Here is a 27,525-nt window from a genome sequence, read left to right as displayed (position 1 = left end):
TGTGGCAGATGCTCGTTTACATATGCATTGATTTAATTACAGATTTCTCTCCCTCTTTTCAAGATTGCTATAAAAGATCCAGAACACTATCCCTGAAACTCTCGAGTTGAGCCAGACTGACGAGATGCACCAATTTTCCCTTTGGTTGTGCCGGCAGAGATGTGCAACAATTCTGCTCTACTGACGCAAACAAAGTCAGAGGGAAGGGCAGTGCTGGCACAGCTGAAGTTGGCAATGCACCACTGGATGTAATGAGATTTGTAGCTGTCTTTGTAAGAATGAAAGCTGGAACGGGGCTGGAAGATCCTTGAATTCCCACCTGCAGAAAGAGCATCCCCAAAATCAGATGCCTGCACCTCAGGGGTGCTCTTTGTGCCCCACAGAGCCAGCAAAGCATCCTGCCCTCATGCACACTGCAACTGCTCACCCATGGACTGGGCACAGCCAGTTGCATCCATGCCTGAGCAACAGATCACCCAGGAGATGTGTTAGGCAACCATTTCAGGCTCCATCAGCAAATAAAGAGATCAATGAGTGGCACTTGGAGACTGTGTGGAGCAAAGTGGGAACAGCTTCTGCCCCTCCTGCCCCAGCCTTTCTGCTCAGCACGAACTGCCCCCCATGTTCCCTGATGCTGTGGTTCAAGTGAAGACCTTTGTGGTTCATGAGCCAAGTCATGCCCAGCTGCCCTTAGCACACGCATGGTCAGCACCTACTGCTAACACAAGGGCAGGGAAAAGTGTATTCAGAGCACTGAGCTGAGCCAGCATCAACAAATCACAGAATCATTAAGGTCGGAAAAATCCACTAAGATCATCTATAGTCCAACCATCCTCCTACCACCAGTATTGTCCACTGAACTACACCCCTCAGTGCCACATTCACCCTTCCCTTAAAACACCCCCAGGGACGATGATCCCACCACCTCCCTGGGCAGCCTGTGCCAGTGCCTGACCACTCTTTTGGAGAAGAAATCCTCCCTAGTATGTATCCTGAAATAATGCACAGTGAGAGGAACTGATGGTGTAACACTACTCAAATGCCTCAGTTATGCAGTAGCTTGACTGAAGTCAGGAACAGTTCCATAAAATCGGCTTAATCTACCTTTCTGCATCGAAAAATCCAGTCAGAGGAATATTCCAATTGCTTGTCATTGTTATTTAGCCCTGGCTTTTCTCTGCAGACATCTGAGTGCTGTCTTTTGATTGCATCCACCAGCAGTACCTCCAATAGCTGGGTCAGCTTCAGAGAGGCAGGACAAAGGGATGGAATAACAAGTAACAGGTAAACAAAGGGAAGAAACGACTGAAATTATTGACAGGAAACCCCTCTGCAGAAACACAGCGTGGTGCAGGCTCTGGGCTGAGCAGTGGTTGCTCCTCTTGTAGAGCACAGGCAGCGTGAAACAGGCAGGCAGCTTGGGATTGTTGTAGGCTGTGCTCAGTCACACGAGATCCCCGTTGGGCGTTCAGTACATTCAGTCTCCTTCCATCCGTTCAATTTGTTTTCCCAGCTGGCAGAGGGATTTATTTTAAGAGACTTCTCTCTTTTTTGTAAATGTGCGGCCTTATAAGCTAAAGTGGGTGATTAGTAACAATGCTGAGCATAGAAACTTTTGGTTTTAACTGTGAGAGGTGTTATGTTATCCCTACCTCAGGTAGAAAGGCAGTCTGTCTGTAGGAAATGTATGAAATACAGGTCGACCCTGTTGATCTTGCTGTGCCCATCACTCAGCACCTCCCAGCTGAACAAGGAGATGGAGAAAACACAGCTCATTCAGGCTCAAACCCAGTGCTGCACAGCCCATGCTGAGGCAGCCCACATTGGGAATGTGGGAGCAGCTCAGGATGCTCTCACACTTTTGTTGTTGATGTGAGCATGAGCTGGGGCTCTTCTGCAGGCAGATCCAGCCTAGCTGAGTCTGCACCGCTTCCCCTGCATTGTGGGACCTGGGATACCCATGGAGTGGTGCAGACCAGCACATGGGGACAGCCCAAACACTCGGGGAGAGCACTGCTGCTAATCCATGCTGGTCACCATGGGTGGTTTGGAGGGGATGTAGGCCTCCCTATGTGCCATGCTTTGGGGACCACCCCATCTCAGCCAGCTCTGCTCTACAGTGGTCACCCAAAAACTCCAGCAGCAGCCCCACACCATGACCCTGCTGCTGCCTCCCCATCACCTGTGCATCTCTTCAGCACAGAAACCACAACCATGATTGGGGTAATGTAACCACAGCCCAGCTGCCTGCACAGCAGCAGTGCCACGAGGTGACCCAGCCTTCTGACTGCGTGACACTGAAACAAGGAACAGGACCCAGCCACAGAGGCACCGACACCACCAGTGTGCACCAGTTTTCTGTTGGGGCTCTCTGAGCATAACAATGCATGAGAACTCAGAGGAGGACTCTCCAGGCCAACTGGAAATGGGGTGGGCAAGAGGTTCAATATTTCTTTCCACCCAGTTCACTTTTCTTCTGTCCACCATAAAAAAAAAAAAAAAAAAAAAAAAATTGGAAGAAAGCCATCTGTGCAGAGAAAATAACTCTGAGCTGGAGCAGAATGCTGTGAATTTGCACGTAATGAAAGAAGATAGCTCAGGTGGTTACCAGAAAACATCCCCTCCATCCCTTGGAGTGGTTACTGCAGCACTGAGAGCTCAGGGAGGCAGAAGATGAGCACAGCTCACACGTCCTTTCTCCTCCCGTCACCACAGTGACTGCTGCATTCAGAATGGGAACTGAAAATAAACGTGGGAAGCAGCAGATGGCCACTGCTGAATGCATGATGCTGTTTGCCAAGTCCTGAGCAGAAGAGCACACGTACAGAACGGGATGGAGCTGCTGGCACCAAGCACAATGGCAGCACCATGGATGCAAGCGGAAAAGCAAGAACCGCTCTGCTCTGCACAAACAGATCTAGAGGAAGAAATTATACATATGATAGGCTCTCCGTGGGCTGTCCAGGTGGTTCTCCTGTTTGCCAGACCTGCTGCACGGTGGCACAATGAGGACAAGGCATCACCACGCCTTGTACTGATGGAAACATTCCCACGTCATGGCAGAACCTGGCATCCTTGAATTTGAGTAACTCCCTCCAGTGCTGTCCAACTCCACTTGCTTGCTTCGCTGGGAACACTGACTTTGAGTCAACTCAAATAGTTCCAGCTGTGACACGCACAGGACTAAGCTGTTCCAAGAAAAATTTAAAAGCATTTAAGTATACTCTTTCATGTCTTTCCAGACCTTAGGGATAATTCATTTAAGCATTTTCTTTTGGGAGAAATGGCAGAAGGAGACAAAGATTTGAAAGCAATAATTTCACTGGAACTACAGCACAAATCTGTGAGGAGATGGAGGGAATGCAGCACAGAAATCATTGCTGTGGCTCACAGAGGAAGTCAGATTATTTAACCACGTAGCCTTAACATTCTGGAAATGGTCAGCACAGTAACAGTGAGAACTAAACAGAGAGGTACTCGAGCTACAAGAGAAGAAAAGCAATTTTATAGAAAAATCAAAACCAGGAGGGATTTTAGGACATCAGTAGGATGCTGGCCTACCTTTTATTCACTTAGTTAACACGGTTCCTCTTGCATGCATTTTCATGTATACGCTAGCTCTTGTATACACTAGAGTACACTTGTATTATACAGGGTGGGATTTTCTTACTCTACTTTTTTACAGCTGCTGATAGATGAGTTCAGCCCAGGTGCTGTAATGGGCTACAAATTGCTGTATGTAGGAAAACTAAAGATGATATTGAGCTTTTCTGGCTCATGGTTGTCTTGAAGTTTTTTTGCAATGGAAGCCCATGGTCTACAACTATTTTAAACACTACAGAGATATCAAATCAAGATAAGCAGCTGCAGCTAATTGCAGCCCTCTGTGATATAATTGTGCTTCTTATCAACAGTGATTAAAAAGTGCTAAAAGTCCTTTCATAGAGGGTTAAGTGTGGAAAGCCATACAGCAAACAGCGATTCTTCACAACAAACACAGTCCATCAGTTTCGATGCCACAACTATTAGAAATATTTACTGAACACAGAGAGCAATTTTTAATTCCTAACACAGTAAATAGTATTCTTCCATCTGAGAGACAAAGCAGAGAACAGCTGCAGTTCATTTCTTCTTGATTCACAGTCACAAATAGGAACAGTTCATGGCAAGAACTTTGTTGGAATAAAGTAGAAATGTCCCGTGGCTAAAAGTACAAATCCTGTCTTCTGTCATGAATCTGAATACCTGAAAGACACAGCATTAACAGGACTGTCAACCAGAGCGCTCCATTCAGTCCCCTTGGATGTTGCACAAACAAAATTGCACCTTTGGGTCTCCTCTGATGCAAGAGGGCTCTTACGAGAATAACCAGAATGAGCCATCCGAGCTCTCCCCAAAACATTGCACAGCCACGGAGCAGCACTGGGGTAACCTCCCAGGCACAGGGCACAGCTCAGGAGACCAAGAAAAACGCGGAAGCCTGAATGCTTTGGGAGTCATTTTGTACAGTCATCAAGGTTGGAAAAGACCACTACGATCATCAAGTCCAACCATCAGCCCATCATCACCGTGCCCACTAAGCCACGTCTCCCATTGCCACAAGCAACGCTGCCAGCAGCACAGTGGGTTTGTTGGTGAGAGGGGCACAAGAGATCAGGGGCAATGACAAATGGGTGCATTGGGAGGCAGCAGGCCCATGGTACAACAACAAAAATGGGAGTAGATGGAGTTAGAAAATCACATCTCACTTTAACAAAGTGTTTTCCCTCTTTCCAGTTACAGGATAGCAGTGTGCATTACCGGAGAAAAAAAACCAAACTTTTGAAATGCAGTCCAGAAGCAAGTAAAAAAAAGGATTCAATTCCTTGTGCTTAAGAAAGGCATCTGTCCTCTATAGACAAGCACTAATTTGTTACAAACCTGCTAATTTCATTACTCACCTGCAGTGGCATGGCTTGCGCTGGGGTTCTCTGAGCCTTGGTAAGAGCTGGCTTTCCTCTCTTAAAAAAGGAGAATACTGGAGATGAGCAGAGATTCGGCATAGAGCTACAAGTAGGCAGCAGTTCCTAAAGAAACCTTGTGCTTTTGCAGCCCAGCCTATAGCACAGGTGCTGGGGAGCTCTGTGCTGTCTGGCACAGCAACATACACTTCCATAAATATAAATATCAGCTGTTCTTAAACATGACACAGCACAATGAGGAGTGTATTGAACAGAGCCAAGAAACAGGGACTCCGACAGCCAGACTGGATGCATACATCACAGGGGCTTGCCAAAGGCATGGCCAGTCCCTAATCTGCTTGGGTTTTTTGGGTTGCTCAATAAGCAGACGTACAGCATTACGCATGTGCTGTTGTGGGGCTCGTCAGATGTTCAGAAAGGTGTGAAAGAAAATGCTTCCACTGCAGATGGTTGGGGGACACTGAGCTGCTTCGTTATCTTTCCTTATGATTCTAACTCAATTCTGTCCTGAATTTTTGAACTGAAGTCCACTACAGTTAGCACCATCTCCTCACATCGGTTACATGCAACATGTTTGTGTTTCAGAGCAGCTGGTGCACTGGGCTGCCAAGCCTCCTTGGGCTTACATTGCCCCCTGGGGGGAAGAGGGCACCTTGCTCTGTTCTAAAATTGAATCCTTAAATTTCAGCTTCCTTAAAGCAATTCAGCTATCATTTCACTTCCTCAAACAGCCTCAGCTAAACCTATCTAGGTATGCACCACGAACAGAAAACATGCAATCCAGATGGAGACTCTCCCCTTTCCATGCATGGGCAGCTAGACCTTAGGAATAAGTAAACTCCAGGTAGGACATGCTGTGTGCCTCCCACAGACCCCCTCAGCAATTTCACAACCCTTTTTCTTGGAACCCAGCATCAAGCTACCAAATGGGAAAGCCCAGCAGGGAAATGCATCGGGACCTCACAGGATACCCAGGCAATGGGCAGGAGTCTGGTCACTGACAGCTTCCCAAAGGCAGAGAGCACTTTCTTCACAACTCTTACATGAATTGCATTAGGGCTGGGGAATGTGCTGCAGAGAGAAGTCACAGTCTCTGACACACAGGGTAAGGACAGCAATTAGCTGTGGGGCAAGGTGAGGCTGGCCACCAGTCCTCTGCCCATCTCCTCTGCCATCCACCTGCCTCCTATGGTACTGACCATAGCTGAGCAGGGAGAGAACCCCTTGGCCTTCCTGATAAGGACTGCAGCTTCACACCTTTGGTTCACAGCATCATCTGTGCTCTAAACAGTCAGCCTGGCGGCTCAGGGCTCTTACATGAGTGGCCCTTTTTTAATCCTAAGTGGGAGCACTGGTGCCACCATCCTGATACCTATAGGCAATAGGTCTTGACAGCGCATGGATGTTATTGAAATTCACTTCAAATGATTCCTTAAAGCAAGTCAAAATGTTTAAAAAAAAAAAAAAAAAAAAAAAAAAGGGTGCAAGTGGCCAATGCATGGTGGTTGTTCTTAATCAGTCCTGAGTATTCCAGCTTTGGATATCTGCTGAAAACCATTTCTATGAGCTGGGCTGAAGATGGCTCAGATTCTAGCACACTCAGGACAGACTCTACCTTTTTGTCTCCTTCCATGAGATGCCATCAAAGAATAAAGTGATAGTATTTCCTTACCTCCCCCAGGAACTGAACTTTGGCTTATATTTTGTAATCTAGCAGGTCCAGTCATACAAGTAGAACTCGAGTGTTGCTTCACAGCACATTCCTGCATGGACATCAGGCACCGTTCCTGTTGTAGAAGACCAAGAAGGGAACCGTATTTCCTGTCGGAGATGGATTCATCCACCACGTGCAGGTCGGGCACGGCATGATGATACACAGGGCTGGTGAGACTGGGAGTGCCAAGGGAAGGGAAGGGCCAGAGGTCTGCAGGCGGTGCTGGGTGAGTACGCAGAGCTGCTGGCTGGTACTGCCCTGCCATAGCAACAGCAGGGAAATTCAGAGCAGAGTTGGACATGCTGGTAGAGGAGGATGATGGATATGGTTTGGAGCAATGCGAGGAGAAATTCCACTGGTGAGGAGACATGCTATCTGCTCAAAGAGAGAAAGAAAACATCTGAAGTCCCATTAATTTTCATCTTCCTCCCCCACTCCAGAGGCAAATTCCAGTGCATTTTTAAGGGAACACTACAGTACTGCATATTCATTTGCACATAAACATATATTCACTTTAGTGTCGCTTATCTTAACATCAGTTCATACTAACAGCAGGTAAATCACCACCACCAGTACTTCCCCTCCACTCCTTGCAGGCATAAACAGAGTTTTAACACTTGCAAGCTTAGACAAATAGCTCTTTGCAGAAATAACAAATTAAGTCATAATGCACTCAATGCACCTGACTGCGATGGAGGCTCTTGGCTGGAAAATGAGGACCTGGTCCTGCCAATGGACCCATGCAGAGTTTGGGAAGCAGCCCAGCAAACAGGGAGTTACTGCGGATGTCCCAGTGATATAAATCAGGGTTCTGCAAGCATGACTTTGCTGCTTTGTTTGCACATAGTTCCAAACTATTTGTAAACAAGGCTGCATAAGTATATGTGAGAAAACACAGCACGTTTCATCTTCTATTTCTTAGCAAAAGCTCAGCACCCAGCTCACCATGCTTCGGGACGACAACCTCGCTCTTGTGCTTTGTGCTCAGGTCTTGTGGGTTCCTGGCATTGCTCAGAGCTCTAGAGAAATGTTCATCCACCACACTGTTAATATCTCCTTGGAAATACGTAAAGACGACGCTCTGAGCTCCCCATTCTGTTTTCACAGGCTCTTTGCTCTTACACGGCTTTGGAGAAAGCTTCCTTGTTTCCTCCATTTTCAATAAGCAGCAGCCCCTGCCAAAAGAAACAGATCGGTACAGGAAGAACTCTTTGTCTTAAATGGCACAGCCAGCGGTGAGCCTGTCTTCCTGAAATTAGTGGTGCCAGAGGAATTGTTGCCAATGAGATGAGAATCTTTACCCGGGTTTCTGCTCCTTCCAATCATCTTCTAGTCCTTATTCTCTCTCATCAACTATTGATTCATGATGAAACCCCCGAGTTCCTCAGCCCTCTTCAGATTTTTACTATTTTTTTACTCCTGCATCCTTTTCCCAGCTCCAGCCTCTACCCCATCTGATCACAACACACACAGGTTGGGTACCAGATTGGAAATGCATGGAGATCCTACTCCCAACACCCACCCCCAGCCATCTGATTGGGATACCAGTCTTTCAGAACTTTGCCATTGACCAAATCTTCCCAAACGGAGCACAGTTCAAACCAAAACCTTCCTCCTGGTTTATAGCCACCTTCCCAAGGCATATGAGGAGAGCAAGGAGCTAGCACATTCCAGACAAATAACTGGAAGAACTTTGAGCAAAAGGACACTACTTTTGTCCCAGCCTGGTTCTAGAAAGCAATACACAATTTAGGTTACAAAACTTTCTGGCTGTTTATCTGGAGGCCAACGCTTGCCATGGAAAATTCCAACCCAAGTGGTGAAAGTTTGGCAAAGTCATCAGCTGCCACACAGCTTGAGAAAGGACCAAGATCAGATGATCTCAACAGCAAGCACCAGACCAGTTCCTCCTACACTGCTCTGTGATGCATCCTTCAACATACAATTTAAAAAGCATTAGCTCTGGCCCAGAGGACCATTTCTCCTGTTCCTCGCTCACGGCAAGACAGCCATTTTGTCTTCGTACCACTTTATTAACATGTTAACCAGCTTATGATGTTAATTGTAAGGTCCTTTAGCACCATTTATTGGTGTGTAGCAGCTTACACTTTTGTGAATTCTGACAGCAGTACAGTTACAACACTAGAAAAATAGTAGTCTGTTGAAGCAAGAACATCAGTTTATTTCTCATTGTCCTTAATCACAGAATCACCAAGGTTGGAAAAGATCTCCAAGTTTATCTGGTCCAACTGTCCAACTACCACCAGTAACTCCCTACTAAATCAACTAGATTTAACTAGAATGTTAAAACCTCTTGTGCTTTCCAACAAGCAGTCATAAGAAAGCTGGATATAACTCAGCTGAGCTAGTTACCTGAACTTCCCATTCTTGTCTTCCACAGCAGGAAGTCTGAAAAAAAAAAAAAAAAGCAGAAATCCTTCCTTTCTGCCTGCCACAAAGTGCTGTCAGAATATAGATGGGACGAAACAGACTCAGCCAACCCTATGCTGCTCTCAGAAGGGGTGGATTATGGCTAACAGTGCAAATAATTGTCAAAGTTATTTGCCCTTCAGTAGACAAGGTAAACAGGCTTAAGAGATGCAATTGTTGACTGCTCACCACAGGTGCCAACTTTGTTTTCCACATTTCCAAGTCCTTGCTTGTACTATTGATTTCCCATCACTGTGGCTTTAGATAAGGAACTCCTTATTCTCTGTTTCATGTCGCCTAAACCAGTCTTAAAAATAAAACCCAAAAGATTTCCAACTTCCCAAGCGTTGAGCAACAACCCAGCAAGCAGACATCATCCTTCACTAAGTGTCTTCCAAATAAAGGAGCACTTGAGAAAGGCAGCAAAGATACACTGAAATAATTAAATTCTCGTACCTTAACTCACTGTGACGAGCTGTGGCACACAGGTGAGGTGTCCTGCAGGTGGGGTGGTCATGCTGTGCCCAGTGGTGTGCAATCCTTCCCCCCGACAGCTACATGCACAGCACGGTGACTGCAGGAGATGAGCGGCGTTCATGAACTCCCCGCACGCTTTCTAGCCTCTAGCAGTGACTGAACTAGGCGTTTCCTTCAGCCTATCTACTAAGAATGCATGAAATGCACTCCAACAAGTCAACCGGGTTAGGAGGTTTCAGGAATGAGGAAAATAGGATTGTAAATAGGTGGGTTTTTTTTTTCTTTCCCCAATGACAATGTGTACACAGTCAAGAAGACAGAGTCTGGGCTTCGGAGGAGTTCAGAATAAAGTGATGAACAAGTTACGGCCAAGAGCCAGCCTGCTGCCTTGGCCAGGGTCAGAAAGGACTTCCCTGTTACACATATGGCATTAAGTGTGTAACTGGGAATATCAGCAAGGAGGAAGAGATCAGCCATCAGCATGCTGGATAAACTGGGTGACCAATTCTTATTTTTTTTCCTCCTGGATCTGCTGAAGTGAAAACATTGGTATTCTGTACATGTGAGAAACAAGTGGGTTTGTTGGTGTGGTTTTTTTTCTTTAGTAAGTTTATTAAAATTACCAAATTGCAGTCACTCCAGAAATGCTGTATTAAAGACAAATATACTAGTTCCTGCTAGAAAAAGGCATTGACAAATGAATCATCCAAGAGGTAACAAAACTTTCTGCCTTTTATTCAGAGCCTTAAGAGGTCATTCACTCAGGCAGGAGGAAGGCAGGACAGCACCCTAGGATTCCCTCTGCATCAATACGTATGAACCTGTTTCCGTGCTATGTCCCACAACAGCTATCAGCCTGTAGGACTTTCCAAGGCTGTGCTTAGTTTTGTAGCCAACACAGCCTTGACAACAGACAAGTTTTAACAGTGAGACAGACTGGACTTCCAACGTCTCAGCAGATCCAGCACCCCAATCACTCCTGGATCCCTCTTTCTAGACTCCATTTTACAGTATAGCAGATTTCTCCTGCTAAAGCTTTTCAAGATGTCAGTCACGAATTTCCTATGAGGGCTGCATAAAGGGCTCACACCACTGTCAGACTGCGTCAGTTTAAAGCCATTCAGTGAGCAACCTGAAGAACATTAGGTAGAAATGGGATTGCCATTCCTGTTCCTTTCTAGCGTTGGGATCAAGACATTTCCAATGCTTTTTGGTTTTAGCATTCAAAATGTCAAGTTTCTAATAAAATAATTCTCAACTGTGAGAATAAAAAGTGTAATTCTTGTTGTCCTGCAGTACCTCCTGCCCCCATGCCTTCTCAGCTATGACCAATGGTTTCCATAGTTAGTTCTCCTGATCCTTCTGCCCTCATGCAAGACTCAGAATCATAGAATTGCTCAGGTTGGAAAAGACCTTAAAGGTCATCAAGTTCAACCTCAAGCTGCCCATACAACCCTAACAGCCCTCTGCTAAATCCTGTCCCTGATTTGCACATGCACTGAGCAAAGCCCACAGAGATGGAACAAAAACCGATCCCAGCTAAATACTAACAGTTGTAGCACCATGAACTGCAGTCACTGCCCAGCAAATGCTACGGGACTTTTTTACTGAGGGGAAAACAAAAAAAGAGACAAAGACATTCTCTAAGAACTCATAGAAAAGACTTTTTTGTTCATGAGTTTGTTTATTAAAAAGGTAGTATAAAACACAACCCCTTTAAGAAACAAAAGTGAAGACAAATCAAGGGATTACCAGATGCTGCCACAGGCCTAGAAGTTATTCCAACATAATGGCTTGAAGTGTTTATTTTCTGAAAGGTAACTGAAAACGATCAATTGAATTTGTCAAATAAAACAACCTCGAAGGAAAATTCCAAGTCAGCTTACCAAAAAGTTTAATCTAACAGTTTACTTCAAAATTACAGAAGGAGCAAAAAAAAAAAAACAAAACACCCAAAAAAAACAATTTGCTGCAAAAGATTTTATACTCCCATCAGTATTTTACAGAACGTTCAGAGTGTTGTGACAGTAAGACTGCAAGCCCTGTATAGTGAGCACTGAAAAACACACAAGCCAAATCAACACAAGTACACAACTTACATCATTGTACTGCTGTAGGGTTTCTCAAATTCAGACAAAAGTAGTTTCAGAATCTGATTAAAACCTGTAGGTATGTTTTGTGGGTTGTTTTGTTGTTATTATTAAAGTTTGCTTAAATGACACAGAATTCAGGGTATTGATGCTGATTTTTACTGGGAAGTTTAAGGCAAATCTGGGTTTCTAAGAAGTATCTGATACTTCTGAGTTTTCTGAAGCTGAATATTTGAAGTTGTGAATAGATTAATGGTAACAATGTCTAGGACACGTGTTAGCTAAAATGCACTGCATTTACCATACCAATGATTTTAAGTGAATTGCAATCCTTATACAAAGCGCAAGTTGTACCAGGGACTGAAATTCAATTAAAAGAAGTAATAAAAAAAAGTCAGCAGGAGAAACAGACAAACATTTTGATGCAAAATGAAACTCACTCTTTCCAGCTGCATGTGAACATCCGAGAACCTGCTGCAACTTACATGCCTGCTCTGCTTGGGCTCCTTGCTCCCAGGCACCTTGGCCACGCTCCTTGGAGCGCCTCATCTCTGACAAATGCTGATAACTCTGTACAGTTACCTTGACAGCAAGCCATTAAATAGCATTTGATTGTAAAGCAAACTACCGACATACCTCAAAGCTAAGCCATCGATTTGCTGTTCCATGGTTAAGGAAGTGACCACCTACGCCCAACTGCAAAGGAGTAACAATTTATTAGTATTCTTTCCCTGCTGGTAGCTTTAAGTGGCTTCACATCGCATTTGTCACACTGTGTGAATTAGCAGAAAAATCTTTCTTTAGTTCAAAGCAGCAATGACTACCAATAAAGCGCGTCAGTCTGCTGCCAGGCAGAGTTTTCATACAATACAGAGGGAAGAAGACAACTTTTCTGAAGATGAACCTCTCCCTAAAAGGCCATGAAGGAAGAAACACACAGTACACACAAATGGAAACAAGGGAACATTAGAAATTGAGCAAAAATTGTTGCTTCTAATGAGCAAGGCTGATTGCCAAATGAACCCTGCGTTCCCAGAAAAGACTCATTTTAGTGGTCATCAAAGCATTTTTCATTAAAGAACAAAAGCAGCGAGGATTGCATTGGGCACTTCAAACCCTCATCAAACCAGTGATGATGCTCAGAAAAAAAAAAAAAATCAAGATTTTAAAAGCAACTCTGTTCTGCTTCTGATTTGCTAAAATACGCTGTTAAACATCACTGTTCTACACAATCATTTTCATAATTGTACTTGGAAAATGAAAGTTTGAACTGATGTGAGAAAACTCTGCATTCACTCATTTATAAAAACCTGCATCACTTAGGAAAGTACCAAAACCAACCAATCTTAATGCTAAAAAGAAAGTCACAGCTGCATCAGCCCCTCTGTGAACTATCAAATGCCTCCATAACTCAACAAACAATTTAGAAAAATATATTTTTACTTTTTACTGGGTAACAACAGAAAAAGGCAAAGAAAAATACCAGTTTGAGTGTAATGTCACTTCAGAACGTATTTTCATGGAAAAACAGCTTTTATTTTCTTAATAATCCTACTTTATAGGAAAGCCAGTCTAGCATTCAGCCTCAGTCTTTGTCAGTGCTCTACTTCAGTGTGAAGTCTAGAGAAAAACAGGAGGCAAACAACATCACATTGGACTTCTCAAACAAGCCAATCAATTTTGTATTCCGATTGGAGAGAGGAAGGTTACTGCACAAGTAATGTGTCTTTATTTCCCAAGATCTTTTCTCAAGCACTAACACTACCCTTATTTTTTACATTTGATAAGATAAGGCTTCAAAGAACTGTACAATATTTATACATTTGACGAGTTTCCCTACAACTGCAATTCCATTGTAGAACAGGCGATTAAATTGCCTAGAGTGTTGTATGAATAGGCTCTTAAAAAAGCAAACAAAACACAACAGCCTAACAAATCTAACACTAGAGAAGCTTAGAAGCTGGAAGATAAAAGGAGCACTGAAAGCAATACTATGTTTAATTACACTCTTCTTGTGTAAAGCTTGTGACAAAGCATTGAGCCCTCAGAGGTCTGCAGCGCTACCAACCAAAATCCCACACAGAACCAACACAACCCAGAGATGCAATGGCAATATGCCATCAGTGGGCAGCTGCACACCAAGCAGCATCTCAGATTCCCTGAACTGTCCAAACTCTTTTTGTTTAAACCCATCGTTCACACCTTGGTGAATATGAGAAGGTGGCCTTATTTAGATGGCAAGTTACTGCCATTACAGCTTTACAGTGCAACTCATTAAAATTGGAAATCTGTCATGCCAGCTTGTAATGAGCTTCTGGATTTTTAAACCTGGAACTCAAATCATCAGACTTGTTCAAATAACAGGTATTTTGTCACAAAAGGATATAATAGAATCACAATGACCAGTGTTACACGTCAGATGGCTTGGTTGCTGTAACTACCCACATATACTGGTTACATAGAGAATCCTCAGGGTACCATAAACACTTCTGGAAAAGATAGAGATGGCAATCTCAGAGCACAAAGCTTGAAAATACCAACTTTCAGACTGTTCTGAATACTTCTGGATGGAAATACACCTAAAATTAACACCTATGGTTTCTCGCAATCCAATATGAATTAAAAAATACACTTTTTAAAGAGCTTCCTTACAAACGTGCACCAGCAGCCACCCCTATGAACAACGTGCTATGAATTTAGCACCAATATTTTAAGCATTTAGTGCCTGAATCTGTATGCTCGTATTCTTAGGAATCAAAATAATGGGATTTCAAATGAAAAATGACTGTGATCAAAATGGCTCCCTCAGGGTTATTTTTCAAGCCTCCTGCTTATTAAGGTATCTAAAGATAGAAGGCCTAAATCTTTGTTTTTGGAAATATTTCTAACAGAGCTAGCACTACGTTTGCTTTTTTTCCCCATGGAAAATAGTATTATTCTTTGAAAGCATGTTCAAGTAGTCTAACACTACACAACCAATCGTAGTTCAAGTTGCCAAAAGCCTTTAGGTTTTATGAAACAGAGGAGAACTCCCCACCACCCTCTGAAGGGCAGCTGAAGGCTAAATGCTGAAGAGAAGTCATTCTAACAGAGTTTAAAGAAAACCTCTAACACCAAAACAAAAATTAAAGCCAAATCAACAAACAAAAGCCTATCTACTGTATACAGACCACGGGAGTTTAAAGTCAGTTCTACTTCATTATAATCTAGAACGTGTGTGCTCATGCATTTGCAGTCTCCTTAATTCCAGCCCCTAAAGAAAATCAAAGCATCAAAGATATAAACAAGGGAAAAATAATTTACTGAATACTGTGATTTAACTATCTTCACTCAGTTTGCTCATCACTGAAATAGAAATCTTGTTTGTTCTCCACTTCAAGTTCGCAGATCAACAACAGTCCATTATTTGCTTCTTAATGTACAGCAACATATCTGATGCATTCACCCTGTAGTTATCACAGCATCCATTCCATAGAATGATGAGAAGTATTCAGGACAAGAATAATTTTAAAGATAAGATGCCAAGTTCCAAGGAAAAATAATGACAAAATCCACAAAACTTGCAATAGCTTTGCATTTTTCAAGTTACATATAGTTACATAAACTTAAGGGTTGGAACATATTTCACACATAATGAAACATTGATGAGCATAAATAGAACAAAAGAAGCCTGATGAGTTTGCTGTTATTCTTGGCAACTTGAGTTACTTTACCTGAACAGCCAATTAATACAGACTTTTAGAACCTCATTAAATACTGCTTTTAATGAAAACTTCAAAGCACACAGTTGATGACATTTCTAATAATGCATATATTCACATGAACGTTGTCTGCAGTAACTCTGAAAGAAAGGGATAAACTCAAACATCACCCTAAAAACCATGCTTTCATAAAGCAATGGAAACGTTATGTATCTGCTTCAGCATCACTGCCCGCAAGGCTGCTGTCTGTGGATGGAGCACCATCTTCATTAATGCCCTCACCATTATTCTCCTTCTTATGGCCTTCATCATTTACATCCTCCTTGGCTGTATCATTAACTTTGGAAGGTTGGCTGCTCTCAGGGATTTTAACGCTACTCGTTGTGGAATCTGAATCAGACGTGGTTTGCTGCTCCTTTGCATCAGGATCCTCTAAAAACGATCCCCAGACCTTCAGCCTTTCTTCCCTTTCTCTTGCAGTCTCCTCCACCTATCAAAGACATGTTTAAACCTGTCACTCTGAAGTTGCACATGTAAAGTGAATACGTTAATACAGAGAAAGTTATGTGCACTTTATACCACAGTAACACCACAAGACTTCTGTAGGACCTGTAAACTAATTATCTGTACATCCTGTGAATAATCCTCTATGTTTGCATCTCTAATCCACATTTTTAAGAACAAACAAGTCCTTTACTTTTTTTTTTTTTTTTTCTCTCCAAGTTGAATATTTAAGGATGTAGCAGTTTTTGTGCAGAAGCAAGATGGTACAAGGGAGGGGCATGAGGAAGGGGACGGGGAGGGGGACAACAAGCATTTGCTCACATTAATAGATACAGAATAAGAATTTCAGGAAGTAGAACTGTGAAAGACTACCTGATAATCTGTTACACCATCCCACGTTTCAGCACTGAGCTGACGGCCACCAAACCACCTCCCATTTAGAGTCAGTTTGCACAGATCAGCTTCTGTTGCTTCCTTAAACGACACAGAAGCGACGCCGTCAGGGTGCCTCTGTAAAGAGAAAAGCTTTGTTTAACAGTACTCTAAATACAGTGTATCTATTCTATCATCTTTTAGCTTGCCTTACCAAAAAACTCAGGATGTTGCTCCATCCTGAACATATATCATCTTGTTTTTTAAAACAAGTTGCAAGATTTGCACCTTTTGTTCTACTGCTTAAGACTCTATTTTCTTTTTCTTACACAGAGCAGAATTTTTGAACATAGCAAACAAATGTTTCAGCTAGTTCAGCTATAAAGGAATTTATTTACAAACTTTCAAACTTGTGGCATGTATCCAAGTTATCAGGAAAAGCTAGACTGTCAACTTCAATCAGTGTGGAGAGAAGTGATTACAAATTCATTTCTGAAAAAGCTAATACTGAAAGATGAGGTCAACTTTTCACGAAATAAAGCCATGAAAACATGACAGTGCTTCACTCACACTGCAATAATCCTATGTACTTCGTACATTTACACATTACATCAATTCTGCCAACGCAGCCATCTAGAAATACCTACATCAAATATGAGAACCTTCTTTACTTGACCAAACTTTTCACATTCTGTCCGTAGATCTTCCCTGATCTCATTTAGCACTAAGGGATCCTCCTGCAATGATTAATTTAACACAGATTAATTTATGCAACTTTTGCATAACCACCAACAGAATTAATCTACCAATCTATTACATGTTCATAAATCAAACACTACACTTTATTTTCAAAGCCACTATAAGTTCACAGCCCTCATTTGAGCACAATTACTCAAAGTAAGCTTATTGATAAGGTTATTTTGTACTGGCTTCTTCACCCTTCACATAATTACTGTGGACTCTTCTTTTCATCCCAGAAAGAAATATTGGCAGCATACACTCTGTGAAAAAGACTGATTTGCAAAACTTATTCTTATCAATACCTCTGCATTTGGCTTTTCGGAAACAGCTCCCTGAACTTCAAGCAAATGCTTGTAACAAGCAGAATCCCACCCAAGTGGTAAGTTTCATTTGTTTCCCATTTACTTTGAAAAAACACGGCATGAAGTTCAGCATTAGCTATAACAGCATAATCTACAGGAGCAAATTGCATCTTTGTACCTCAAAGTCCTTTGGGTGAAACATATTCCTGATAATAACGATGCGTTCGTGTCGCATTCGAGCTGCACCATCTTTCTTCTCAGGCCTCCAATCCAGCTGTCTAATGAAATGAAGCAACAGTAAGAAGATATTGTTGCGGCTCTCTTCAGTTTCTACAAGTATTTGTTGAAAAAAAATCATTAATTTGGCATTTCTTACAATACATCCAGAAAAACATTTTGACAAAGTTAAATTTTTCTTAAGGAAACGCAGTTAAGAATCCAATGTTACCATTTCTCCTGCAAAGCAGCTAAGGGCTTAAGGCACTTAAACACCCACAGAAATGTAAGTTACTTTAAGAAAAAGATTCAAAGCACTTTTCTAAACAGAAAATAAACCCCATAATATTTAATTCCTCCTTCATATCAACTCAGATTCAGAAACCATCCATCACCAATAAAAACATCAATATATTTTCTAACAGAAGACTTATTTTGTAAAAAAGGAAATCCACTTTTCCCCTTGGTAAAATTTTGGTGCTCATATTTATACAAACATGCAAGAATTCCTTGGGTCTCACAGAGAGATTGCTATGAGATGGATTTTGTTCCACAGCATATAGGGACTGTGACCCTGAATTGCACTGCTAGGTTTGTGTATCTTTTCTATGACTTTGCTTTCTGATAAAAATAGGCTTTTCTTCAAGAATTTGTATTTCGTATCCTACTACCAAAGGAAAAAAGAAAAATTTATTTGCAATTCTAAATCTCAGAATTTTATATTTAAGGGGAAAAAAAATCTTCAAATTGCTCCTTTTATCTGCTACGCGAGCTGAAGAAAATTTGGATTTCCAAAGCAAGTTGCTTTGAAAGTAAATTATGTTCTTCAACCCAAAAGGAATATCGTCTGAAGTCAGTTTGTGTAAGACAGAATCAAAACAGCTGAATGACTAAAGAACCCAAATTGTTTTTTCATCCAAATTGCTGTCAAATGCTGTTTTCATAGTTCTCCCCTCTCAACACTGGAGTCAACTTAAAACAAGAGCTGCCAATGTAGCTGAGGCACAAACATTTCAAACTGCTTTTATTCTTAACTGGTCAGATGTCAAGGAGACTTTGCTCACTTTAACTGTGACAACATACACTGGCATTACTGTTCAAAATGTTTAGTGGAATGCTGCTTACATTAAAATAAGAGTCCTATGCATTCAAAACCTTTTTCTTCTTTTTAATTCTCACCTTCTTTCAACATGCAGAAAAACAATTATTAAAAGATAAGCCCAATGTATCCATGTACGATTAAAAAAATGCAAAATGGCACCAACCATAAAGCTGTGGGAATCTACAGAGATATGTTAACACTTGCTGCTAGGAAAGCCAGCATCTCTCACTGTCTGCAGTGAGTAAAACACCATACCAACAATATATGTGTGTAGAATTGTTACCTTATGAAGTAAGCTTAGGACCACAGAACTCACCCACTCTCACACTCTGGGAAAAAAAGAAGTCTTAACTCCCCTGAGATGTAATGTTTTCTTGTATAACTGAAAGAAACTTGGTTTCCTATGTATTATTTTAATTCGGTAATCATGAAGCTTATAAAGTCAACAATTAACACAGAAACTCGTTCCCTTCAAATGTATGCCATTTACACTGTTTCACTGCCAGGTGAACTTCTGTGCAACTCTTAGCATTTAATCTGAACAAAGCAACACTTCAATAGCGCTATGGATTCAAGCAGTAATTTACAGAAAGAAAAAAATAATACAAACTTCTGCTGTTGAGACAACTTCTTCTTGTAGTCTTTACATTTCTTCTTCTTCTTGCTTGCATCATACTCCCCCTTGAGTTGAAATTTTGCAACTTCAACATGCAATTTATAGCCTCTAATTTCGGCCTCATCCAGAAGCCTCAAAGCAAGTTGAACTGATTCTCTCTATGTGAAAACAGAAACAGAGCACAGGCTTAAAAATCACACTGTAAAGGCAATTAATCCAGTGAGATATAATTAAGAATGTTGTGCTAAGAATCAATTCCCTGATATTGAAAGCCATAATGCCAGACCTCCTCTTTAGTCTTAACTAAAAAAAGCCACCACTGAAATACACAGAACTGTGTATTTTAAATCAAAGTAGATCAAGTACTTCCTCACCACTGTCATAGCAGATCAATGCTCTGAAAAGCAACTGCTTATATTTCAATTAAGTGTCATTAAAACTACTCCCAACACTCCTGCAAACTGATGAAAGAAAGGGAAAAAAAAAAAACCAGGTGCTTGGCTTTCTGTATATATTGTAGCACTTCTCCAAGAACAGCTGACATTTAGGCTGTTCAGCCATTTGAAATTTTTTCCTAGAAGTTAAACACAGTAGAAACTGTATTCATACTTGTGCACTAAGCAGCTCTAACTACTCAATCATAGAGCTAGCCTGCAGATCACAAGGCAGCTGCTCAGTACTGCCTGGTGCTTCTTGCAGAGTTAAAGCAGACTGTAGTGGCATACACTAACTTTCCAAATGAAACACAGTTTCATTTGCACTGCTAAAGGCTAGAACACAGCTAAAAAACATGAAGGAAATACGACTGCAACCCAAACTTTTATAGATGAATATAGGGAACGAGCAGTTCTGAAATCAAGGTCTGAACTTAAAACGGTTCTCAATTAAGTGCTGTAAATACACAGCTACACCACAGTCCTTTTCATCTCCTAGTTTTCGTTCCCAGCCACACGGACACAAGTTTTTCTAGTGGAACATGAAGAGGTTCCCTGTTTCACACCATAATCACTGACAACTGAGATAGCAATACCTCTGAGTATGTTCAGGTATTAATGGACATTTTCATTAGGGAGCTGGATAAGGGGAAAACAAATGAGATGCACGGACAGCGATTCCAGAACTACCCACATATCAGCTTAAAACAGACATGAATGTTCTAACTTGTACTTCAGATATTTCAAGAATCTTTTGAAATCAATTTGAAACTGTGGCCACAAGTACTTTCAGCAGGAAGGAACAGAGCATTTCAGTGCACCACTGACCTTTAGATAGCAGCAGAGGCCGTCTCCTTTGAGATTTCCTTCCTTATCTTTGTAAAGTTTGATTTTGTGCTCCTCTGTCTGAGGATCTCGCATAATGATCCCACCTTTCGACATGACTTGAACAAATTCATCTTTTGTAATGTCTGGTGGTAAACCTGTCAGGTACATTAAAATAGAAGGATTGAGTACATCTCACTCAACTTTTTATTTTTTGTTTTTAAATCTCACGAGTGAAGAAAAAACAGCGTTTCTTTAAAGGAAAGATAGGAAACTTGGCAAAACTTTACATACAAAATAATAAATCAATGCCTTTGGAATCAATATTTTTGCTATTACCTTACAAGCATTATTCCACTGACATTTTTATTTCTAAATAAATTGGGTATCTCTGGGGGGTTGGACTCGATGATCTCTGGAGGTCCCTTCCAACCCCAACGATTCTGTGATACAGTGACATCTATGTGCTCCCTAATCTCTAGTATGTTCTCTTTATCCTATTCCTTGTGACTTTGGAGTTGTTTTTCTTACTAAAAACAATTAAAAAAAAAAAAGAATGAAAGAAAGAATGACAGTTTAGGGACTTGGCTGCTACATCTCACAGAATATCACATTTTAAAGATAAATGCACTTAGATTACTTTCCAAAAAATGCAATTGAAAAGGTCACAAAGGTATTATGAAGTCAGAAACAAGGTTAAGCAATTGCAAATGGCAGACTGAGCATAATATTAGAAGTCAGTGAGACAAACACAGTTTTCCTTATAAGATTTATTTGCTTTGATCTAAATGTGGTAATACTTACCAGTCACATAAACATTTGTGTTTCTGTCTTCTTCAACATGAAACCACCCTAAAAAAACAAAAAGAGGAAAACAACAGTTTGAATTCAGTCACACCAATATGTTAAACATGGAATCACATAATATATTTCTGATGTTCACGTTCCTTCAGATTTGTAAGAGAGAAGGAGAAGCCCCAAACATACTTGAATTTTCTTTTTCACCTTATATACAGCCTTAGAGAGATACCTATCAAGCACCATACTTGTTTGAAATCACTTGCAAGAACTTCAGAATGACAGATACATTTGCTTTTCGTGATAATACCGAACAACTGACAGTTTCCACTTAGTACTATGCAGGGTTAAGCCTACAGAGACAGAAACTCTTCATCACTTACCCGGCTCAAGTTTCCGTTTTTCTGTTTTTTGTTTTGGTTCTGTTTGTTTTGGTCCCTTCTCATTTGCTGACAGTTGTGTTTCTGATGTCTTAGAACTCAGTGGCAGCTTGTTTTCAGTTGCTGTGCCAGAAGCAGATGAACTATCCGTTTCGTCTGCATTGAAGCCATAGTTAGCATGATACGTAGCCAGGAAATCTTCTGTTATCTGAAATGAAATGAGAAAATTAAAACCCCAAATTCTAAGAATTACAAATTAACGTTTGGAAGTATTTTAGTGTTAACGTTTTGGAAATGATCTTATTAGTTGTGGTCATTTTTCAACCCATCACCGCAGAAAGTAATGAGTCATCTACGTAAAAAGCCACATGGACAGCAAGAACTGTGAATTCAGGTATTTCCTCAACCACATTCACCCATTAATGCACAGCACAAAGTTTTTAAACAAACATTTCACAAGTTCTGCCTTTTTCAAGCAAAGCTTTCTGCTTTCAGCTTAAACTGGAATTGCTTCAAGGACAGAAAGCAAGCACTCCTTACCACGCTGAAGAGATAAAGTGACACTGACAGTAAGCCAACAGCTTACCCAAAGATGATGGATGACCAACATTTGTAGGCATCTGTTTTTTCACAGAAACATTTACAGAGATGAAATATATTTGTGGTGACAGGCCATCAATATTGCACTTGAACAGAGCTGTATACTGACACACTGCTTATCAGGCTGTATATTCCACTTCATGCTCTGCTAATAGATGAATTATTAGCTTACTTTTTTCTAGAAAAAGACTCTAATTGTGTAAGATCAGCTAATGTCTATCTTTTAAAGACAGGGAACAAATGAACTACAAACGATACCAGCACTTTCAGCCAAGTAAATCTTAGAACTAGTCACTAGCAAAAACATGCAAAGAGATCAGCACAGAACCACGGAATGGCTTGAGTTAGAAGTGACCTCACAGATGATCTAGCTCCAACTCTCCTGCCACGCGCAGGGTTGCCAACCACTAAGTCAGGCACTAGATTGGGTTGCCCCGGGCCCCAACCAACCAGGCCTTGAACACACCCAAGGATGGGGCATCTGCAACTTCTCTAAGCAGCCTGTGCTAGCACCTCACCCTCCTCCCAGATCCCAGTGAAAAATCTCTTTTTCAGTTAAAAACCATTCCCCCTCATCCTGTCACTATCTACACGTGCAGAAAGTTGATTTTTCTCCCGCTGAAAAGTTCCCTTCATGTACTGGCAGGCTGCTAACAGGTCTCCCCAGAGACTCCTGCAGGCTGAACAAGCCCAGCTCCCTCAACCTGTCTTCATAGTAGAGGCCCTCCAGCCTTCTGATCGTCCTCGTGTCTCCACATCTCTCCTGAGCTGGGGATCCCAAACCTGGACACAATACTGCTGATGGGGCCTCACGAGCACAGAGCAGAGGAGGACAATCAATCAGCTCCCTCACTCTGCTGCCACCCCTGATGTAGCCCAGGTTGCTGCTGGCCTTCTGGGCTGCAAGCACACACTGCTGGTTCCCATTAAGTTTTTCATCTGCAGGGACCCCTTGGCAGAGCTGCTCTCAAGGAATTCTCCTCACAGTCCATACATATACCTGGAACAGCCCCAGTACACTCAGAGATGATATATCACAGCTGATTTCATGAGCACCACTGCACAGTAAGGTACTTTCTGAAGGTACACACTGAAATGTTGTTTCCCGAGTCTTAACCTTTGACCTGTACTGCACTTGCTTCATCTGTATTCAAATGGAACAAAACTCCACTCCAACAAGCTACTGTAACAGAGTGACACAATGGACAGCAGCAAGGGTCAGCAATGATAATGCACTCTCATACCTTCCACAGTGATTTGAAGCTCAATGTTTCAAGCCTTTATTTTTGACAAAAATACAGAGTTGACAATAACATGCTTGCCATGAATAATGCAAAATGCCACAGAGCTCCACATTACTTAGAAGTGTAGCATGACAGCTTCTGCACTGGCAGCACACCTCTGCTAGGAGCACCAGCAGCTGCTCTTACAGCATGGCATAACATAGTGTCAGTAACAAGGAGTACAATGATCTCTAGAGGACAAAAAAAAGCGTTCAAATAAGGGTTGCTTGTGTCAAATGCAACCTGAGCATTCTTAGTTTCACAGTTGGTGAAATCCAGAGAATTAAAAAGCTGTTATTTTATTTGGTGAACAGCACTGTTCATTTTCATCAGAGAAGTTAGTGATAAAACCTCCAGCAACGAGCCACTTCTATCCAGCAATACCATTTCCAACTCTGGGGGACCCACATTCTTATGTAAAGCTAGATTTATTCTTAGCATATGACCTACCATGCACCAGACTGTCATGTTTAAGCAGTCAATATCAAAGATCTTTCTTCCATTACATGTGATCACACTACTGCTTACACCATTACAACTATTTCACTTTTAAATATCTTCTTGCAAGCATAAACAAATTAAGTACAACATCTAAACATGCTCAAGAAGTGTTCAGATGTTGTACTAAGGGACGTGGTTCAGTGGGGAGATGTTGGTGGTGGGCGGATGGCTGGACTGGATGACCTCGGAGCTCTTTCCCAGTCCTGGTGATTCTATGATTCTATACAGGTTTGGGGCTTCAGCCCAGTTCTGGGGGCAAACAGCAGGAATAAGAGATCAGTTCTACATCTATGCTCACTGTTGTACAGTTTGGGGCACTTAAGCTTATAAGAAAAGAAACACAATACTGCAGGACATGCTACCATATAATTAACTACTAATTACACTGAAGTGGAAAGGAATTAATTATCCAAATGAAGAACAGATACTTTAGGCTTACAGAAAACATCCCACATCTGTTTTTTCATAGGAAGCATGGACAGCTGACGAATTCAATAAAAGGCTTTGTGCTGTGTCTGTGAAGATCCATCAAAGGGTGGTACCTATTGATATAGTGCCACTGAAAGAAAAAATCATTAAATAACAGAAGCAACTGCATCTTTCCAATTTTTTTCTGAGGAACTCTTTCAGCTAATATCGACTCCAGGCACTGCTTTGAAACACATAGTAGTGAAGTCCCCAAAGTGGAGAAGCACTCACCATACTAGCCTACAGATCTTTAACCAAACAAAGTAACCTGAGACATGATAACATCTAGCTCACTGACCTACCTATAACACAGAGCTGCACTAGGATTATTTATTAACTTCTACTGTGAACCATATTTATTAATGAATTTTTCTGTTCTTACATCATTTCTCCTGAAATTTGAGAGAAACTTGAGAGAAGGAACTCGTAAGCTCAGATATGCCTCACATCAGAAACCAGTATAGCCCTTAATTCAGGTTAGCAGAAGCTCAAGTTAAATATTCACAGCCATCAGCTGGATCAAGCTTCTCAAAACACAATCAACCCCCCAATCTATAACATGAGATAAGAAAGGCATTTTAGGAAAGATTAATGCTCCTGAGAGAAAAAGACAGATAAAATACGTGAGAAAGAGGGAAAGAAACAGGAGCGAGGGGAGGAGAACTCTTTCAGAATGCACTGTGCTGACTGAATGCATCCCTCCCCAGGGAGCCAGGGATACCCACTTGTTTGCTGCTCCACTTTGGCAGCCCAGATTTTTTCACATGGTTTTAGCCCTCTGCAAGTCATGTGCAGCACGGACACACTGCTAGGTTTAGACACACACAAGCATCATAATTGATTTCATTCTCACTCAGATTCACAAATTCATGGCCACAAACACAAACTGGCACAGCAGGTTTACAAAACACACATTATAAAGCAGTTCAATACTTGTAAGTGAAGTAGTTACCTCTCGCTGTTACAGAGGAACAACAGCATTCTACCTGCAGATCAGCAGACTGGCTGACCACATTAAACTGATATAATCTCTAAATTCATCAAATATTCTGAATATTCGAAAAAATATATATAAAAAAAAAAAAAAAAAAAAAAAGGAAACTGTGATGTTTCTGCTCTGTACAAAATCTCTGTGGTCAAATATGCTTAATTTTCAAGTGCAAGATCTCAGGAAAGGCAAGATATTTTTACATTTGCATAGTTTTCAGATAATAATAAAAGAGAAAACGAATGCATTTCGTTATTTTTCATCTGAGCCTTTATAACGGCCATTCCACTGCTCCACTTCGACCAGCAAGACAAGGATTGCCGCAGATACCACAACAACTGAAAGTAACACTAAATCAGAAGCATCAAAGGCCACTCCATTCACAGCCGCCGCCCCACACGGCCACGGCGGGGGGACGCACCTTGGGGAACCAGGCCTTCTTCTCCCGGTCCCACTCGTAGGCGGCCCCGTCGGCAGGGTCCACGTAGGTGAAGGGGTCGGCCTCGCCCTCGCCGCCGCGCTCGGCCTCGTACTGCTGCTGGAGCTGCAGCTGCCGGTAGAACTCCTCGTTGCCATCCTCGCCGCTCATCCTGGCCCGGTCGGCGGGCCTCGGCGCTGAGAGAGAAGGCAGAACGGCCGCTCCGGGCCTACGTACCCGGGCCTACTCGCCCGCGCTGCCGACTGAGGCGCTGCTCGCCCCGCCCCTCAGAGCGGCGGGGCCGGGAGCGCGCGGGGACCGCGGGCACGCGCGGGCGACAGAGGCGAGCACGCACCGCCCGCTCAGCCCCGCGCCGCCGGTGACCGACCCCCGGGCCTTGCAGCGCGCAGGAGCGGAAGTAGCCCCCAGCCCGCGCGAGGAACTCCTTCCTTCATCTCAGCCAATGAGACGCGGGATAGCAGGTCACGAGGAGATCCGCGGAGCTAATGGGGAGGCAGCGTGGTCCTACCCTGGTCGGAGCGGCGGGCGCGCGCAGAAGAGGCGGGGTTTGGTTGTGGGGGAGGGCAGAGTGTAGCAGTGGTGGTGTGTTAGGCGGTGCTTGTGCGGGACGGCGGCGTTCCCTAGAGCCGCTGTGGGGAGCAGCGGTGCCTGAGCAGGCCTGGCGTGGGAGCTGCGGCCGTTTTATTCACGGGATGAAATAAAGTCTGCCGTGGGTGAAGCGCCGTGGCACCCCGTGCCTTGGTGCTCTTCCCCGGGCAGCTGCGCACCGCCGCCGACTTGAATCGATTCTCATAACGGGGCTTCCCTTGGTGCCATCTACAGGTTTTCACTGCAATTTGGATAGATCTATACCAATAGCAAATTTACTTGCTAAGGGGTATATTTAGAGGTGTATATTTGGAGGGTGAAGAAGCCTGCTGCTTACGCTTCATTAAGCAGAGCTTAACCTGGAGCTGTAAAGTGCAGGCGTTGGGGCAGTGCAGGTGGGTTTGGTGGCAGTGTCACTGCTCTGTGGAAGCTGCAGGGCAGGCTGCCGGGTGACACAGTGGCAAAGCAGTCTTTTCCCTCAGAAAAACGATGCTTTGTGCAGAAATGTTCTGGAAATGAGTATTCCATGGATAAATATATCCGTGCTGTCAGACAGACTGGAATGATAATAAAATCAAAGACGCAATTCTGAGTGTCTGAAGCTCAGTAGGGAGTGACCGACGTAGCTAACTGGCTGGTCAACAGACAGCCAGATAAAATTGCTTTGGATATAAATAGAGACTTTTAGTAACCTTTGGCTGTTACACAAAGAACACCCAGCCTAGTTAATGGCTTCTTTCATGCTTCAAGAATTTTCTCTTGGCAAGGCTATTCCGATAATCATTCAAAAGTTGTTGTATTATCGCTTATGGTCTGACAGCTTAAGAGACATTTCTATCGGCTCTGAAATAGCTCATTTTTAGCGGGGTACATGGGAGGCTTGTTGTCAGCTGTGCTTACTTGAAAAATGAAATTGATCTAAATGTAGGTCAGATTACTGTCCTTTGTATGTTCCCGACACCAGTAAGATCAGAGCAGCCTGTATTGATGTTTGG

The 27,525-nt window shown here is 42.5% G+C and overlaps 2 protein-coding genes across 3 annotated transcripts; both read right to left on the bottom strand.

Annotated features, from left to right (window-relative positions):
• Nucleotides 1–3,578: 3,578 nt before the first annotated feature.
• On the bottom strand, nt 3,579–9,790 carry VGLL1 (vestigial like family member 1). 2 transcript variants are annotated; one of them, XM_042876698.1, is made up of 5 exons: nt 9,562–9,790; nt 7,621–7,850; nt 6,634–7,050; nt 4,941–5,000; nt 3,579–4,245 (listed from the first exon to the last, which is right to left on the bottom strand). In XM_042876698.1, exons 2-5 carry the CDS (start codon nt 7,829–7,831, stop codon nt 4,205–4,207), a joined length of 729 nt encoding a protein of 242 aa, XP_042732632.1. In that variant the 5' UTR covers nt 7,832–7,850; nt 9,562–9,790; the 3' UTR covers nt 3,579–4,204. The 2 variants fall into 2 exon arrangements, with proteins under 2 accessions (XP_042732632.1, XP_042732633.1); XM_042876699.1 differs by lacking the exon at nt 9,562–9,790 and adding an exon at nt 9,049–9,115.
• Nucleotides 9,791–11,233: 1,443 nt separating this feature from the next.
• HTATSF1 (HIV-1 Tat specific factor 1) lies at nt 11,234–26,198 on the bottom strand. The gene is made up of 9 exons (XM_042876658.1): nt 25,925–26,198; nt 21,667–21,871; nt 21,290–21,337; nt 20,489–20,643; nt 19,221–19,384; nt 17,471–17,570; nt 16,897–16,986; nt 16,250–16,387; nt 11,234–15,863 (listed from the first exon to the last, which is right to left on the bottom strand). The coding sequence occupies exons 1-9, from the start codon at nt 26,090–26,092 to the stop codon at nt 15,579–15,581; spliced, it is 1,353 nt and encodes a 450-aa protein (XP_042732592.1). The 5' UTR covers nt 26,093–26,198; the 3' UTR covers nt 11,234–15,578.
• Between the last annotated feature and the right edge of the window lie 1,327 nt (nt 26,199–27,525).

The sequence above is a fragment of the Lagopus leucura genome, unplaced genomic scaffold, assembly GCF_019238085.1.
Source record: "Lagopus leucura isolate 7727_CA_CO unplaced genomic scaffold, USGS_WTPT01 Super-Scaffold_100016, whole genome shotgun sequence".
NCBI lineage: Eukaryota > Metazoa > Chordata > Aves > Galliformes > Phasianidae > Lagopus > Lagopus leucura.
The sequence above is the reverse complement of the archived record's forward strand: the minus strand, read 5'-3'. Positions and strand labels throughout refer to the sequence as shown.